We start from the raw sequence: 16,486 nt of genomic DNA, 5'->3' as shown, positions 1-16,486 counted from the left end.
ACACTCTGTAACTCTGCCCCTTTCTCCCCATGCTGCAGGTATGTGGTACCTGGCATTTACCATCTGCACTACATCCTCATGGATGAATTCCAGACACATGGGCATCTTGGAGCTGAAAACCGGAGTGGAAATATCAGGGTTCTGGGAAAGAGAGAAAGCTGCAGCAAAGGTGCCCAAGCCATGACTGACCCAGCAGTTCTAGCACAAGGGGAAAATCCAAAGATGTTTCTTAGCCTTAAGGTTTCAAGGCAAGGGGAAAGCTGCCTGTCTGATACAGTTCTCCCCCTTTGTTTGGTCGGCCTAGAATTCCTATGAAAGGAGTAAAGCCATTCCTCCTGGAATTAAAGCTCAGTCGATTAAACATAGAGCTTTCTGTAAAAGTTAACACAGAGGTTTCAAAGAACAAATGATGAGATGCTAGGGGCAGAAGATTTAAAAGCAGAAAGTTGTGATGTAGGAGAGGGTGGATCTGCCACTGAGGGAGATGAAGGGGGACAACCTAGTCAACCCCACAGTTTGGCCTCTGGCCTTAGCTGACCAGCTGCAGAGACAATTCAAAACCCCCATCTCATTCCCTGCCATACACATGTATACTTTAGGACCCAAATGACTGTCCCCAAGGCAATGTGGCATTGAAAGGCTACATAAATGTCAAATTTCAAGAAAGGTCATTGGAGGGAAGCAAATGCTATTAATGACACATTTAATTAAGCATGATTCAGACTCACAGGAATTTCTGGCCAGGGATTCTAAATATTTCTGTTTCACTTGAGCTCTCCCCCAACTATTATTTATGCCTCCTAGGCAGTGTTCAGCATGGGTACAGGCTGGCAATGTCGCATTTTATGGGGATGATGGAGATGAAGACAAATGATGGGGAAGAAGGCCCAGCATGAGGGGAAGAGGTGTCTCATTTGTTCCTGAAGGGCATCAGCTCACTGTCCTAAAAAGGGCATTACAGTCAAGGTTCAGCACTCCACTTGCTATGGTTCTGCTTTCATGGGCTCCTCAGCTATTTTGGTTAAAAAGAAATTTACTGAAGCATAAAGATATTAAAAATTGGTTATAAAATTTGTTTACTAAGTTAAATTAAAACTGTCACTCTGTAAGCTGTTGACAGCGGAGAGCTCTTTATGATTCTCCTTTTGACGCTCACAGTTCTTCACAATGGAATTACATGTTTTGGGTAAGGCAAAAAGATGGAGATAGGAGGAAGGAACGCTCCTACAAAGACATATGGTCCACCTTCCCTGATCCTGAGCTGGTGCACGCGCAGAGAGATTGTGAACCAGGTTCATATAAGTCCTAATGGGTAACCAAATGTCGTGCTTCAAATATCTGAGCTCATTTTGGCCTTAGATTTTAATTCATTAGAAGCTAGTAAAACTGCTGGTGTCTATTTTATACCTATTCATGTCAATAAACTGTATTAAATGGGAAGGTTGTTTTAAATGGGACTATATTTTAATCCAGCTAGCATTAGTGTTATTGATTAAACAGTGAGAGATTATAAATATATATTTACTAATTGGGAAAATTCTATAATTAGATATACTCTAGAGAGGCCAGTTTTCAATTCCACTCAGATGTCACAGGAAATACATTATAATGAATACTTTCCACACAATACGTGTTCTTAGGAAGTATATATCACTGATGGAAGAGGAAATCAGATAACTAGGAAAATTCTGGCCGCCTGGGAATGCCACTGTTCAATTTCTCTCTTCCAACTACCAGTCTAACTCAAGCTCCCTAAAAATTCACCAATGAAACATCACTGACAACAGAACTGGCAAATGCTTTTCAAAGGCAAATGCTTCAGGGAAGGATTAGAGAAATCATTTTGGCAATTAATACTTTAGGGATGATTCATCTAGCTGTCTAGGTATATCCTTCCACCACCTTTCTGCAAGGTCACAGACTTCTCTCTAAAGTTTCCTCTTATCAGAGATTAATTTTGGAATGGGCATGGGATTTCATTCTGGCCAACCAATGAGATGGGAGGGAGAAGGAAAGCCTGCTGGGGAGCTTCTGAATAAAGACTTTTCTAGAAGATGTGTGTGTATGGGCGGGAAGGGGTTGGGGGGATGCCAGGATATATACCTGCCTCTGTGGCAGCCCTCTAGAGAACATGATGGGTATGAGATGAGGACAAAGCCAAAACACTGAGGATGGCAGAATGAAAAGTTGGTGATGTCAGTGAACAGCTGAATCATCCAATTCTAGAGCAGGACCAGTCTTTCTCAGGACTCTTGTTATTTGAAACAACAAGCAACAAATTTCCTCATTTGAGATAATGATTTCTTTTATTTTTACCACAAGCAAATTGCTATAATCCCAACCACTTTACATTCTGCCAGAGGCTATGAGGGAGAAGAAAACACCCACAACAGACATTGTTGACTGCCTACTCAGTATCCACCACCACTATCTGTCTTAGGCAGTTGCTGGATTTTTCATAAGGGAAAACAATAGTTGTATTTAATGAAAAAAGAAATATGTTTGTGGTTCAAGTCTGATCTCTCACATGAAGCTTGTCTAGATAAAACAAAAAACAAAAAAAGAAAACCCACGATTGTCTACCTTCTGAATCCATGTTAATTATGATCTCTATTGCTTCGCTGGCATTAAGCCATATAAAGTCTCTCACACTAATGAGTTATATTATTATTTAGTTTAATTATTACGTAACTGTCGATGGGTTTCCCTCTCTGTCAATTTTACCATAAGCACCCTCACTGGGACTACTTTCATTTATTTTTTTATACAGGTATGTCTTAATTTTCAATTCCTAGAACATAACTAGAAGTAATTTGCTAATGTTCAGGTTTTCTATACTTCCAGAAGTAACTATGAGTCAGTTTTTAAATTGTTTTCATACATCTGACACTTTGTAATTTTGCTGTCATAAAGAATGCATATTATAAAAATAATTATATTAGTATGACCATGGCATATGTTCAAACTACCCAAAGGCAATGATGGGTGCATGCAGGGGTCACAAAGACAGATGATGAGCGCCCTTAGTGCACTGGGACCCTGCAGGGGGTGCACAGTTCATTACACATCTTATTCCATGCAAGGATTTCTAGATCGGACAATTTCTGATTCCTATAGTTTAGAGAGGATTCTGAACCATGGATAACTTAAGATCTTTGGAGACTGGTATGTAATTATCACAAAGCATAGCAAAACGTCTTACAGTTCATCAGGAACTTTAAAAAAGTTTTACTTGGCTGATGTGATTAAATATTAGAACTTACATACAAATCAATTTTAGAACTTTTCTTATGTTCAGTATTTTTCCTATTCTTGAATGCTAGCAAAGATATTCTTGGAAAATGATTTGGCAACAATTGTAGAACATGACTAAGAGTGCTAAAACAAGTAAAAAAATTACTTAACAGTCAGATGAATGACCAACTAAAATAGATTTCTAGAAAACTAAGTGTTGGATGTCATCTACATTATCATGAAAAATAAAGTATGGAAAATTAAAAGTATCAAAATTCTCAATTTTGTTTTCAAGATTAAAAAATGAGCTTGACGAAAACCAGGGTTTGAATTAGGTGGGCCCTAAAGGCTCTTCTGGGAAACAAACAGAGGGAAAACTGTCTTCATGGATAGATACTAACCCTCAAAAAAACACTACTATAGACAGTGAAGTAAAGGTCAATTTTTAAAACTTCCCACTAGTTTGCTCACATTTCAGAGAGGAAGTAGAGTGACATCTTTCATAAACATATGGCACAAAGCTTAATGTGTTACCTCTTTAAAGACTTAGCTGAGTTTTGTATTCTAATGTATGGCCAAAGCAGGGGCATTGATAGGAAGAAATGTGATATATCTTCATCTAAAGGAGGCAGTCTGCGGATTATAGAAAGACTTTCTATGATACAGAAAAAGATGATATTGAGAGGAAACAAGTTTATGACCTAAGATATGATGCTTGTCCAAAATATGTCACACACAGTGATTTTGAAAATCATTTCTCAATGAGTAGAACCACAACTTGTAAGCAGACTTTGCCACACTTAGGTAGACAGCTGCTACCAGATTGTTTTGTTTTAATGTCTATTTTCCACTGCTATTTTAACCTTTGCTAACTGACATTAACACCTTCTTGATCTTGGGCCACTTTAAAAGATCAATGGAATCTTGAAATCTGCAAGGTACATAGAATTTAAGGCCCTGGGGATCCAAAACAAGAGGTATCTTTGCTTCAATTTCTGGTACTTGCTTATGTGAGAAAATGATGATCATGGTTAATGAAAAACAATCTTGAACTTTTTTTGAAGACATGGAATGTCCCTGTATCATAGCAAACTGGGCTGAAAATGAAAGCAAGAAAGGCCCAGGGATGATAGGGGCCCAGTCATGGGCTCTGGTGTGACCTGCGTGGCAGTGGCAATGGGTGGTATGTGGCTCCCATGGGAGAATGGTTCCCAGCTCAACATTTTCCAACTGTATACCATTAGGCTGTGCTAAGCAACAATCTCAGCATAATCAATACAGGCTATTTCTCACTCATACTTCGTGTCTATCATGCATTGGCAGAGAGAAAGGGAGAGGTGAGGATGATCTCATAGTGGTAATACATACACATCACTTGCCCTTACAATTACTGGATAGAAATAGTCCAGTGGCTCTGACTGCTCACCGGAGATAAGGAGGTGCGACTGTACCAAGTGCCTTAGGATGGGGGGATTACCTAGCAAAGAGCATGGATGATGTTATTTCATAAAATCATCAGATGACCTATTGAAAAACCAGGGACTTTCTCTTAAAAATTTCTGCCTACTTACTTCCCACAGTTAGAGAATATATTAAATTTTGAATAATAATTTTAATAACAATTTAATAATTTCAATTCCATTTCCTGGTATATAACAGGTCTACAGAGAGAGTTCGACTTAACTCTGTTTCTATTTTATTTCTATTTTTGCCTGACTTCTCAGTTTTAAGTTACAGTTATCACCATAAAGAAAAGTAATTAATTGGTGTAGACTAATCCATATGCCGCCAAAACATAATAAAATGCAAATGAAACAGGTCTCCATATGCCTTTTTCATTTGTTATTCCTTACTCTGGTTTTTCCTAGACATGTTCTTTGTATAGGCAGACATCTCTTCTAATTTATTACATTCTGTTTTTGTTGTGATTTTTAGTTATTACTTTTAATCTATGTTATATATATAAAACCCTCTAAGAGTCAAATGGTTCTATAAGGCCTGTTATGAAAAACATTTCACACAGCCCCGCCTCCACTTCCTGCTCTCCAAAAGGAACCACTTTCAGTTCTTTCACCCATTTTTTTTTTTTCATCTCACTACCTCTAGCTTATAGTGCTCCCTCTTTACTTTTTCTAGAGACAACTACCCTTATTTTTCACTGTGGAAGATAAAGATTTAGGTTTATTGGCCACTACCACCTGCTTGCCCCCTTCCCAATGCAAACACAGTTCCCACACCCAACCTTCTCCAAGTAATTTTATCATGATTTAAAAAAAAAAAAAGATTTTACTTATTCATTTATTTGAGAGAGAGAGAGAATCTGAAACAGACTCTCTGCTGAGTGCTGAGCTTGGCAAGGGGCTCGATCCTATGACCAAGAGATAATGACCTGAGCCGAAACCAAGACCTGGATGCTCAGCTACCTGAGTCATCCTCACCATGATGCCCCCCACCCCACCATAATTTTGATTAGATTAACAGTTAATAGGCTTTCATTATAACGTCTATGTAAATTCTAGTCAGGGCTCAGTTATAAGGCTTATCATAATCTTTCTTCCTTTCTCTGACACTCTGTTTTTTCTTTGGAGTTATAAACTGTCCTGTGTTTCAGTGGCTTGGTTTCTATAAAGTTATCATTAATTCAAACCCAAACTCACCCCTAGTTTAAATCTCTTAACTTGTTCAAATATATTACTTGTTCTCCAAATAGCATCTTTTTGGAGAAAACTTTCTAGAACCTTCTGCCTTGCTCCAACTTGGGCTGGCCTGCTGCTCGCTAGACCTGCTAAACAGCTGTGCTCTATTTAGTTTTGGAATCTCCCCATATTATCATTCTGGGGAATCTTTTTGTCTTGCTCTGTATACTCTATTTCCTTGTTCTCAGGTATTGCCCATCCTTAGTGTATGTCCTTATTTTCGTAGACCACATCCTCCAGTGGATTCTGAGAATGGGAGCATGGGAAAAACATTTTTGAATCCTGATTATCTGAAACTGGCTTAATTCTAATCTCACACTTAATTATTTGACCAGTTAGTGAATCAAAGACATAAGTAATTTTCTCTTAGAACTTTAGAGGTGCCTGGGTGGCTCAGTGGATTAAGCCTCTGCCTTCGGCTCAGGTCATGATCTCAGGGTCATGGGACTGAGTCCCGCATCAAGCTCTCTGCTCAGCGGGGAGTTTGCTTCCCCCCTCTCTCTCTGCCTATTTGTGGTTTCTCTCTCTCTGTCAAATAAGTAAAATCTTAAAAAAAAAAAAAAAAAAAAAAAAAGAACTTTAAAGGTATTCCTCACTTCCTTGCTTCTGGTGTTCCTATGGGCGATTTTTAGCTATTTTAATTCCTGATCCTTTGATGAAAATCTTTCTTTTCCCTCAACTCTACAAATTTGGAGGATATTTCTTTGTTCTCAGAGCTCCTACCTTTCACAGTGATGTATCTGGGTGTGGGTTTATTTCTACTTGTGTGGGACTTTCTAGGACTTTTTCAATCTGAAAACACAGGACTTTCATTAGTGGAACATTTAATTAATTGTATTTTTGATTATGTCCTTTCTTTCATTTTCTCTGTTCTCTCTTTCTGGAACATCTACTTTTCAGATTTTGAGCGTCTTAGGATGGTTCTCTAATTTTTTTCTATTTGTCTCCATTACTTTCCATTTCTGTCTTGTATTTTGTTTTCTTGGGGGCAGTTCCTCAATTTTATCAATTCCAACTCTTCTACTAAGCTTTACACTTCAGATATCATATTTTAATTTCTAATAGCTTTTGTTCTTGTTCTCTGAATAAATGTTCCCCCCACCCAACCCCGAACCTTTCTTCCCTTATATAAACTGTTTTCTCCCAGTTAGATTTTTCTATTTGCTTTTGGCGGGCTTTAACTAACAGATGCTCTCTTTAAGTATCTGGTGATCCCTGGCTGTCTTACTCATGTAAAGCAGCGTGAACTGAAAGCTAAGAGAAAGTTCCGTGTGTGGACAGAGCTGTGCAGGGTGGGTTTACTCTAACGTGAACTGGTTGTTTCCCTGGAGAACACCTAACGTCAGTCCATTTTGTGTTTTTAAATATTTCTAACTTTTATCTAGAAAAAACTTTTCTCATTTCTTCCCTGAAGGGACAGATGTAATGGTATTCAGGGAAGCAAGTGGGGTTAAGCCTGGGGATCTCAGATTCAGTATTTAAATGTATTCAAATGTATTCATCATTCCTCTTCCGGTAGAGCGTACTCAAATGTGCCTGACCTCGCTCAGTCCAAGACATTCTGTTTTACACTTTCCAGAGGAGTAAACCTCCAGTCTTCTACCAGAGTGGGAAATGGAATCCTCTTGCTTCTTTTTTTGTTTTGTTTTAATTCTGGTATGATTAGCACACAGTGTTAAGTTTCAGGTGTGATACCGTGATTCAGCACTTCATTCATCACTCCAAGCTCCTCACAAGTGCCCTCCTTATGGAGGACCTTAGAGAGCAGCTATCAGTTTACCACCATTTAAAAGTAATTTGCATAAAACTTTTAAAAACAAATGGTAAAGAAATTACTTTTCAATAAATAAAATAAAACTGAAAAAACACTGTGGTTTGTTTTATACAGGTCTTAATCTATTATTTGGTATAATGTTACTTGCTACAATTTAGAAAAAAACACAGGCTTTGACAAAAAAGCATTTACAGAGGAAGAAAGGATGGAGATCTGGAATTCAACTCATTTTAAACCAATGCTCCTTTTTTCTCCCAGTGCGATGCAGACTGGCCTTAAACTATTATTAACTTATAATAATAAAAGTAAAATATTTTGATGAAATTGTTTTAATTTGTCGACACGTTAAGACCTTTATAAAACTTAGTACTAAAGAGGTTTTAACAAATGCAGTACTCTAGAGGAAGATGAAGGATAAAAGAAAAAGTGTCCTTAAATACTTACAGATTCTTTTCTGCCCATAGTTTTGCTGTGTGAGCGGGAACGTGAGATGTTGCTAAAAAAGGAATCCTTTTTAGTAGCAGATGAAGGTGGGGAGCCAGTGAATTCTCTTCCTCCAGGCAAACTTTCCGTGCTTGGGGATGAACTGATGGTTTTAGAACTTTGTCCTGTAGGAAAAATTAAGAGGCAATAATGAAACACTAGACTTTTTCACTAAGTTACATTAGTCACTTTAATAAAGGATCAATTACTATACTTCTTTGTTCACACTGTCAACATAAGGATACTGTGGAGTTATTAAAATGCATGCATTTTATGTATCAGAAGAGCTGCCAGTTTTTTAAAACATGAAGTGCCGCTATACTTTTCCACATGTAATTGAGGCTACGACAGTCACATACAGAAAATGGAAAAGTTCTAATTTTTAGACATCACAGGTTAGAGAGATGGATTTCCCCTCACTAAAGGAATCATCCTTAGGGACAGAAACCAGAAATTATTATACTATACTTTATACCATTAATATTAAAAAATCTAAATCCTTCAGCAGTTTTTTGAAAGAGCGTCTTTCCTTTTCACTAACTGTGCAACAGATACATGGCTCCCCTCCAGCTATGGGAGAAGTATCTGAAAAATGGGACAAGGTGCTGGCTCAAGGGCCTCTCTCTAGGCTGATTCTCACATCAGAGTGGGTGCATCTGTGACCCCGTCATCTGTTAGTTTGCTTAGCAAATGACCTTTTCAGAGATAACACTAAGTTCAGCTCCTATCAGAATCTATCTCTGAATTATCAAGTCCCAAATTAGTGGTTGTATTGGAAAGGTTTTGATTGGCCTACGTCTCACAGAAAACCCATGCTCCAAATACATTTTCCCCCCTCAATTACAGAACTAGTTTACTAACATTTTTGTTCTCTTTGGGAACCCCAAACATTGAGACCTTAAGAAAATGGAGTCACCAGAACATGTCCCCCAAGGAAATGAGGGGGTCTTCCATCTGGACATCTGAAGGAAAAGCCTAGGCACCAGGAGGAGTCTTGCCTTGAGACAGAAGAAAGGACTATCAGACTTTCCTGCCCTTTCCATGCCTTGTACACACAGAAGGCGACAACACTGGTATGGCACACTGGGCAAATGGATGAGACAGTCCATGGCCCAGGCCTCCCCTGGACAGCTCCCGAGGTGAGCAGTCAGTATTCTTAAGAAGCTTGTAGCCTGGAAGCTGTGCAGCGGTTCTGAAGCTCTCTATAAACCTTTTAAAGTTTTTAACCAATAGCAATAACATTAATCATTTCTTTATTGCATTAAAATGGAAAGCCTATTGTCAGACGCATGTTCTTCAATATATTGCTGTGGTGCCCTGCCCAAGTTTCCCGCTCAGGGCCAAGGCATTTCTTCTCCCAGCCACTGTGAGTGTTGACTGATGATGGTTCTTAGGTATTTCTCTTTGAAAACAGCCCTTAGCTGAAGAGAGTTGCTCTCTCTAAGGTCTTGTCCCTTCCCAAGGGGATTAGCTCCAATCTAGTGACAGGTTGGGGGAGGAGGATAAAGGCTGGCCTTCTTGCCTCAAGAGGAGTGACTCCAAAGGGCCAGCCCAATCCCAGAAGTTCCAGCTTTGCAAAGCAGCTCAACTCCTCCCTCAGCTCGACGCTGCTCCTTTCACTCCCCAGATGCTGACCTGGACGGCACATACCGCCCCCTCCCCCAAAGCTTCCTGCCCATAAATCTTTGTCTTACAGTTTATTTCTCAGAAATCCTGACTCATGACAATTATTGAGAATTATTTTAGGTTGCAGGCATTTTTAAATATACTAAATAAAGACCAAATTCTTAGGCCACCACTGGCACGCACATATTCTGTCACTCATAACCAAACACCAGGGGACAAGCCCCATGCAGATGGAGCTTATGAAATGCCTACAGAAACTCTGCTGAGCACTAAGAATGAGGGATGACTGCAACAGGCGCTCTTAAGGGCTCCTAAAAATAGCAGTGCAAGGAAAATACAGACTGGTATGCACACTAACGAGCCTGCAATCCCAGGTGATAAAAGCAAACAGGGTGTAAACAACAGGACTCTGGAAGCACAGAAGAGGGAGCCTCTGGATGGTCTCAGGCCACGAGAGGTATGCGTGCCATCTTAAAGCCTGAAGAGCAGGTGGTGGTGGTAGGAGTGGGGGTGGAGGCAGTGGCTCAGGAAGGGTCATTTTTGTCAGAGAACACAGTATTTATCAAGACAACCGGTAAATACTACTGGGAGCATCTAGCTCTGGCAGAACCTGACCAAACCCGCTGGAGCTTCCTGCCATCCATATATAATTGAAAATGACACCAATACTAGTGTCCCACAGAGTGCTTCCTTTTTTTTTTTTTTTTTTTTTTAAGATTTTATTTATTTATTTGACAGACAGAGATCACAAGTAGGCAGAGAGGCAGGCAGAGAGAGGAGGAAGCAGGCTCCCCGCTGAGCATAGAGCCCGATGCGGGGCTTGATCCCAGGACCCTGAGATCATGACCTGAGCGGAAGGCAGAGGCTTTAACCCACTGAGCCACTCAGGAGCCCCGAGTGCTTGTTTCTCATTTGACAATTATTTCATTGGTTTTCTGGGGGCAAGAAGAATCAAATAAATCCTTTCTAGAAGTTGCTGGTACCCTATATGTGAGTTTATTTTCCCTCTTGGTCATCCAGCCCTAGAGAGAGAAGGGCGAGAGGGAAGAGGAGGCTCTAAGAGCCAGGGAGCTCAATGACTGCGCTTTGTTCTCAGGCTTGTCAGCAGATGACGGGGAGTCACTACAGATTTGAAGGAGGAAAGCAGCACAAGAATTACAGGAGCTTGGTTGAGTACGGCAATCTCCTGTACCTGCCCACACAAGAGATTTCAAGGGCTGAACCTAAGGCTGTTTACAAGGCAGAATTCCTCAAACTGGTACCTGCTGGGTCTGATACAGCTAAGCTTGAGTCTAAGCCCAGTGGCTACCTAATTGTGGGGCCCTGAACAATTCACTGAGCCTTCATCAGCTACGGTTCTCATCTGTAAGTGAGACGTCTACTTCTTACATGCCTTGTACCCCAAGTGGGTAACGGGCATGAAAAGCTCAGTGTGGCTGAGCACTTCAGAGAATGAGGCACACATAAACCGTGACTAGCACAGCGGTGACTCCCAAATCTAGAGCAGGGAGTCTAACATGCGGTACTGTGGGTGGCAGATTTGCTAGTCCTCCTCCCTCTTAGGACCATTCTTTATTTATTTATTTATTTATTTATTTATTTATTTATTTTTTTAAAGATTTTGTTTATTTATTTGACAGGCAGAGATCACAAGTAGGCAGAGAGGCAGGCAGAGAGAGAGGAAGAAGCAGGCTCTCTGCCGAGCAGAGAGCCCGATGCAGGGCTCGATCCCAGGACTCTGGGATCATGACCTGAGCCGAATGCAGAGGCTTTAATCCACTGAGCCACCCAGGCGCCCCATCTCTTAGGACCATTCTTATGTTGGCTGCTCCTCCCACAGACTTCAGTGAACCAGCTCCTAAGCACAGGATGACCACACAGGCCACACACACAAGACTGTCTAGCGGGACGGCGGGTGTCCAGGACCTGCTCTAGGGTTCTGCCTGTGAAGATGCTTGTCCTGGCGTGAGCTTCCCCTGCAGGGAAGAGGGAGCTTTTTCTGAAGTGCACAGAGGTGCCTTTTGGACTCAATATGGATGTGTCTAGGTATATTAAATCTTGCGTCTTCTTTTCCTCTCTGAAACATCCGATGAAAGTTTTGTGTCCTAAGCGCTATGTGTCAGTGGAGGTCCTTGTCAAGAGCCCAAGCTGACTGAATGAGCGTCCCAGACCTCATGAAGAGCCCTCACTACAGAACGGCTGGGAGGGATGAAAGGGGGAAATGGAGAAAATATTTCTTGAGCACCATCATGTTTTTGTGATTCTGCTCTCATGAAACTCCAGGGGAAGTAAGTGCTGGCACTGGGAGGGGAGGTGGAATTCCTACATGGACAGGCAGAACCCCTGAAAACTGGAGACCAGCTGGAGGAACTGGACATGGGACACCCAAAGGCAAAATGTTCACATGGCTAGGAAGCCTGGGGGTCTTTGGTGGGAGTGCATAGCTCGGAAGAGCCAAAAGGGAAAGGCCTGGGAAGCCCAGTACTGTGGCCACGGAAAGGGGATCACCTTGACTTTACTTAAGTGACCCAGGAGGGAATGAGATATGTCTGGCTCCTATCTGGTGACATTTTGTTACCTCACAGACTTGAATGACAGACAGCAAGACAACTGATGTTTACACATTAAAAACACACATTGTAGTGTCACAGGACAGTGAGCGGAAGCAGGTTGCACCTGGAGCCCCTGGAGCAGACCTGCTCTAGTCTGACCACAGTCTAGTCTAAGCACTGCTGGATGTGCCCACATGCAAACATGTGGTTATAGGATATCAGGAGTAACGATTAAGAAAAGGAAAGACAGAGGTGTTGAGCTGACTGTTTCATTATTTGATTCTGAAAACCAGAGGTAGTTGGAAAACAACAACAACAATGAACACCTACTAGTGCCACCCTTATCACCACCACCCGAGCAGACAGCACTTTTGAGTCCTTATGGGGGGACAGGGGCTGTGGAAACTTCTAATGATTTGCCCTGAACCAGCTGCTCTTTTTTTTTTTCTTCCCAGATAAGAGAGTGCATAACCTCCCTAAGTCATCCAGCAAGGCAGTGACAGAGGGAGAATTCAAACCCAGACCCAAATCCAGAGCCCATGGTGGGGAAGGTTGCACCCCCTCCTCCCCTGGTAAGGGCTATACCAGGTGGGCTGTGGCACATGTGATCTCAAGTTGAAGAAAAATGGAATGAGGTCTTTGAAAGTAAAGGGCAAATTCTGCTTTTGTTCTCAGTCCAAAAACTCATTTATTCAATGTCTTCTGGAAGTAAGTTTTCCACAAAAATGCATTTCTAACTAACTGATGCTTCCCCCAATTTTTTACCCATCATATGTTTCTCTGACTTCTTAAAGTGATTATCCAGAACACATTGAAACTGTCCTGCTTCATGATGATCATATCTCATCAAGAAGCAGAGTGGCCAACATAGGGTCATTCACGAGAACAGCTTTTGGTTTCTCAGTCTTTCTTCTCACCCCTTTTATCATTACTGTGCTCTACTCTAGTTAATTTGGCCTCTCTTTTCATTGTTGTACCAGCCTGTTGCTTGTCATCTGCACTGGGGCATTTCTGTCAGAGCTTTGTTCTTAAAGGTCCAGAGGGGAGTCATCTCCAGACATGTGAGCTGTTACTGTGCTAATGTGACTTATACGTCACTCCTTCATTTAAAATCTATTTTTTTTTTCCTAGAAGGAATTACAAAAAACTTAAAAATGGTTACTTTTAGGGAAATGGGCTGGCAGAAACAAGTCCATTGGGATGGAGTAAACAGAGGATTTTTTTCTATATAATGGCTTTAATGAATAGGGATGGCCTAAGGTTATATGTTTTAGTTTTGCCTTAAGAATGTTATCAGTGGGGGCACCTGGGTGGCTCAGTCAGTTAAGTGTCCAACTCTTGATTTCAGCCCAGGTCATGATTCCAGATTGTGAGATGGAGCCTTGTGTCAGGCTCCATGCTGGGTGTGGAGCCTGCTTAAGATTCTTTCTCTCTCCCTACCTGTCTACCCCTCCTCCGCTTAAAAAAAGTCAATGATGGTTATCTGAACAGGGAGATTTTTCATCTTCTTCTCCCCTTTTAATTTTTAAAACAACCTGACAAATGCTATACAATGATATTTATGTGTGCATATCTGTATGCATATTCATATCCACAACATAATATGTACACACAAGTATAAATATAAAAAAAATGCTTATGGCAATAACTTAAGAAATCTAAATTTCTTTCCTAATGGGCCATTAGGTGATAATACTTGTATACTTCTGTTGCTGGAAATTCTAAATTCTTTTTGGAAGTAATGTCTGTGTGTGTCTGTGTGTGTATGTGTACCCATATTTTAAAGCTTTGAGGTTCCTAAATATCTCTTGAAAAAAGTTTCTGGGGTAGCCAGGCAATTTCCAAAAATAATTTTCAGTAAGCTCTTTGAGTTAAGTCTTGACAAACAAATTCTCCCATGGTACATATCTGGACTACAACCTGCACTGAGAGATGTAAAATGGAACTTTCCAATAATTTTGCAAACACTATTTATTGACTTAAATTATGGGAATTCATTTTATAGTCAGTGTTTTTCTTCAAAAACATAAGAAAGCCCACGCAATCATGGTTTAAAGGCAAAGATACAAATATAAAATCTCATGAAATATACAATCAAAGAATCACTGGAAGTGTTAATATTTACTTCATTTCTTGAATATACTCCATTACTTTGAAAAAAGATACTTGGGAAAGTCTAAATGGTCATTTTATTTCCCTTGTAGATGTATCTACTCTTAAAATACATAGGAGACTATAACAGGCATGGTATCTCTGACGAAGCTCTCCAACTTCTCCTATTACCAATCCTATTAAGCCTAGATTGTTAGAAAGTTTTTTGTTGCTACCACTATTTTGGTTGGCTTCTACTTCCCCTTGCTTTTTGACACTCTGCAGGAAGTGTGTTGAGAACACACAAGGTGACTTCTCCAAATCAGGGCTGGCATTGTCTCATTTTCTTACCATTGTTGTCACAATCATCATCACAGACTGAAAGCTTTTTCTTTGGGCTTCATGTCTCACAAAGCAGCTGGGGCCTCCCCTACCAGGCTGACACAACCTCTGTCAAAGCACGGCAGGCAGGAGGAATTCTGAACTGGGTATCCAGAAAAAGAGCTGGTTCCTGACTGCGGCCGCTTGCCTGCGTCATCTAACGCACAGGCTGATGCCCAAGCAACCCGGTAAAGCCGCAGGGAAAGCCAAGAGACAGTGAGAACAGAGCTTGGCACATAGTAAGCACTGCATAAATACTTGCTGAATAAATGAGTAAGATGATTCTAACTCTATGACACAAATGATCTGAACAAAATGATATAACCCCCCTCTTTAGGATGCTATTCAAAAAGCAAACTGTTGCTGTGGCTCTGGTCTGTAGGAAAAAATGGACGGAGCAATAGCATAGAAACAAAAGTCAGACAACCTTTAACTCTCTTTCCATAGGTATAAACTGAGATGCCACAGCAAAAGATCTACTTTTCAGTAAACTAACTTTAAAAAGTTAGCAAACTAACTTTGGGATATCAAAACACTTGTTTAAAAGTTGCCAGCTGGTGGGGGGGGGGGGTGCTCGGATTTATTTATTTATTTTTAGATTTTTTAATTTGTTTGAGCAGGGGGAGGGGCAGGGGGAGTGGGAGAAGCAGACTCCTTGCTGAGCAGGGAGCCTGAAGTAGGGCTTGATCCCAGGGCCAGGACCCCCCATGATCATGACCTGAGCCAAAGGCAGACGCTTAACTGACTGAGCCACCTACGCACCCCTGAATGGGAGATTCTTAAAGTTAGTCTAGGCTTTACCTTAATACAGAAATCCTTTTTATGGCATATTTTAGCTAAAAGATGATTTAATAAAAAGATCAATGCAATAATTTCAATATTTACACATTTAAATATTCCACTGGAGGAGCTAAATATAAATTACTATTGTGTTGTATTCCTGAAAAAAAAAAAACCTTTTTTCTAGATTTTGAACAAAGGGTTATGGTATTTAAATGTGCTCTTTTTATTTTAAATCATTGCCAGTTACTACACAGAGATTTGTCATACTGGACTTTGATTCTGTTAATAAGATTTATGATACAAAACCTGTACTTAAACAATTATTTCAAAGTCGAGTTATAATTCTTTCAGGTAAAACACAGTACTTCTGGCTAATACATGTAAAAATATGCATCCAACAGCATATAAGTCATTTACTCTCAGAAATGATCTGTTAAAATGCTTGCACAAGGCACCTATGCAACAAAAAGAACACCTTAGTGTGACCTTCCAAATCAAGCATAGTGTTAAAATAACCACAAAACATAGAGTGACCATATTTTGCAATAAAAGAGGCCAGTGCAAACATCATAGAAAACCCACACACAGCCAGATTTGGCATCACTAAGGTATGACATGAGAGGGGACTTTTGTTCTGAACAGCAGTGCCACTCAGTGGCTGAACAATGGTAGTGAACTGATCAACAGTATGAATGGAGGGTGGGCAAAAAGAAAAATGGAATTTTGGAGTAGGTAATGATAAGACTGCGGGCAAAGAGATTACTACGTTGCCATGGTAACTGTACCTTGGAGGTCAGTTAGAGTCTGGACAGGAACAGAAACCTGAGCATCGCTTCCTGTAACTACATCGCCTGGATTTCATAAGA

At 40.5% G+C, this 16,486-nt stretch overlaps 1 protein-coding gene across 6 annotated transcripts in view; it reads right to left on the bottom strand.

Annotated features, from left to right (window-relative positions):
- Window positions 1–16,486, bottom strand: part of TBC1D5 (TBC1 domain family member 5) — a 550,005-nt gene that overhangs the window by 49,824 nt on the left and 483,695 nt on the right. For 5 of the 6 annotated variants that reach the window (XM_032332177.1, XM_032332146.1, XM_032332153.1 and 2 more), the window contains 2 exons: window positions 16,406–16,471; window positions 8,149–8,312 (listed from right to left, as the gene is read on the bottom strand). In XM_032332177.1, the coding sequence (XP_032188068.1) occupies window positions 8,149–8,312; window positions 16,406–16,471 (230 nt within the window). The remainder of the gene's footprint in view (window positions 1–8,148; window positions 8,313–16,405; window positions 16,472–16,486) is intronic. The other variant, XM_032332168.1, reaches the window with a different exon arrangement.

This window comes from Mustela erminea, chromosome 1, assembly GCF_009829155.1.
Source record: "Mustela erminea isolate mMusErm1 chromosome 1, mMusErm1.Pri, whole genome shotgun sequence".
Lineage (NCBI taxonomy): Eukaryota > Metazoa > Chordata > Mammalia > Carnivora > Mustelidae > Mustela > Mustela erminea.
This window is presented reverse-complemented; position numbering and strand designations above follow the sequence as displayed.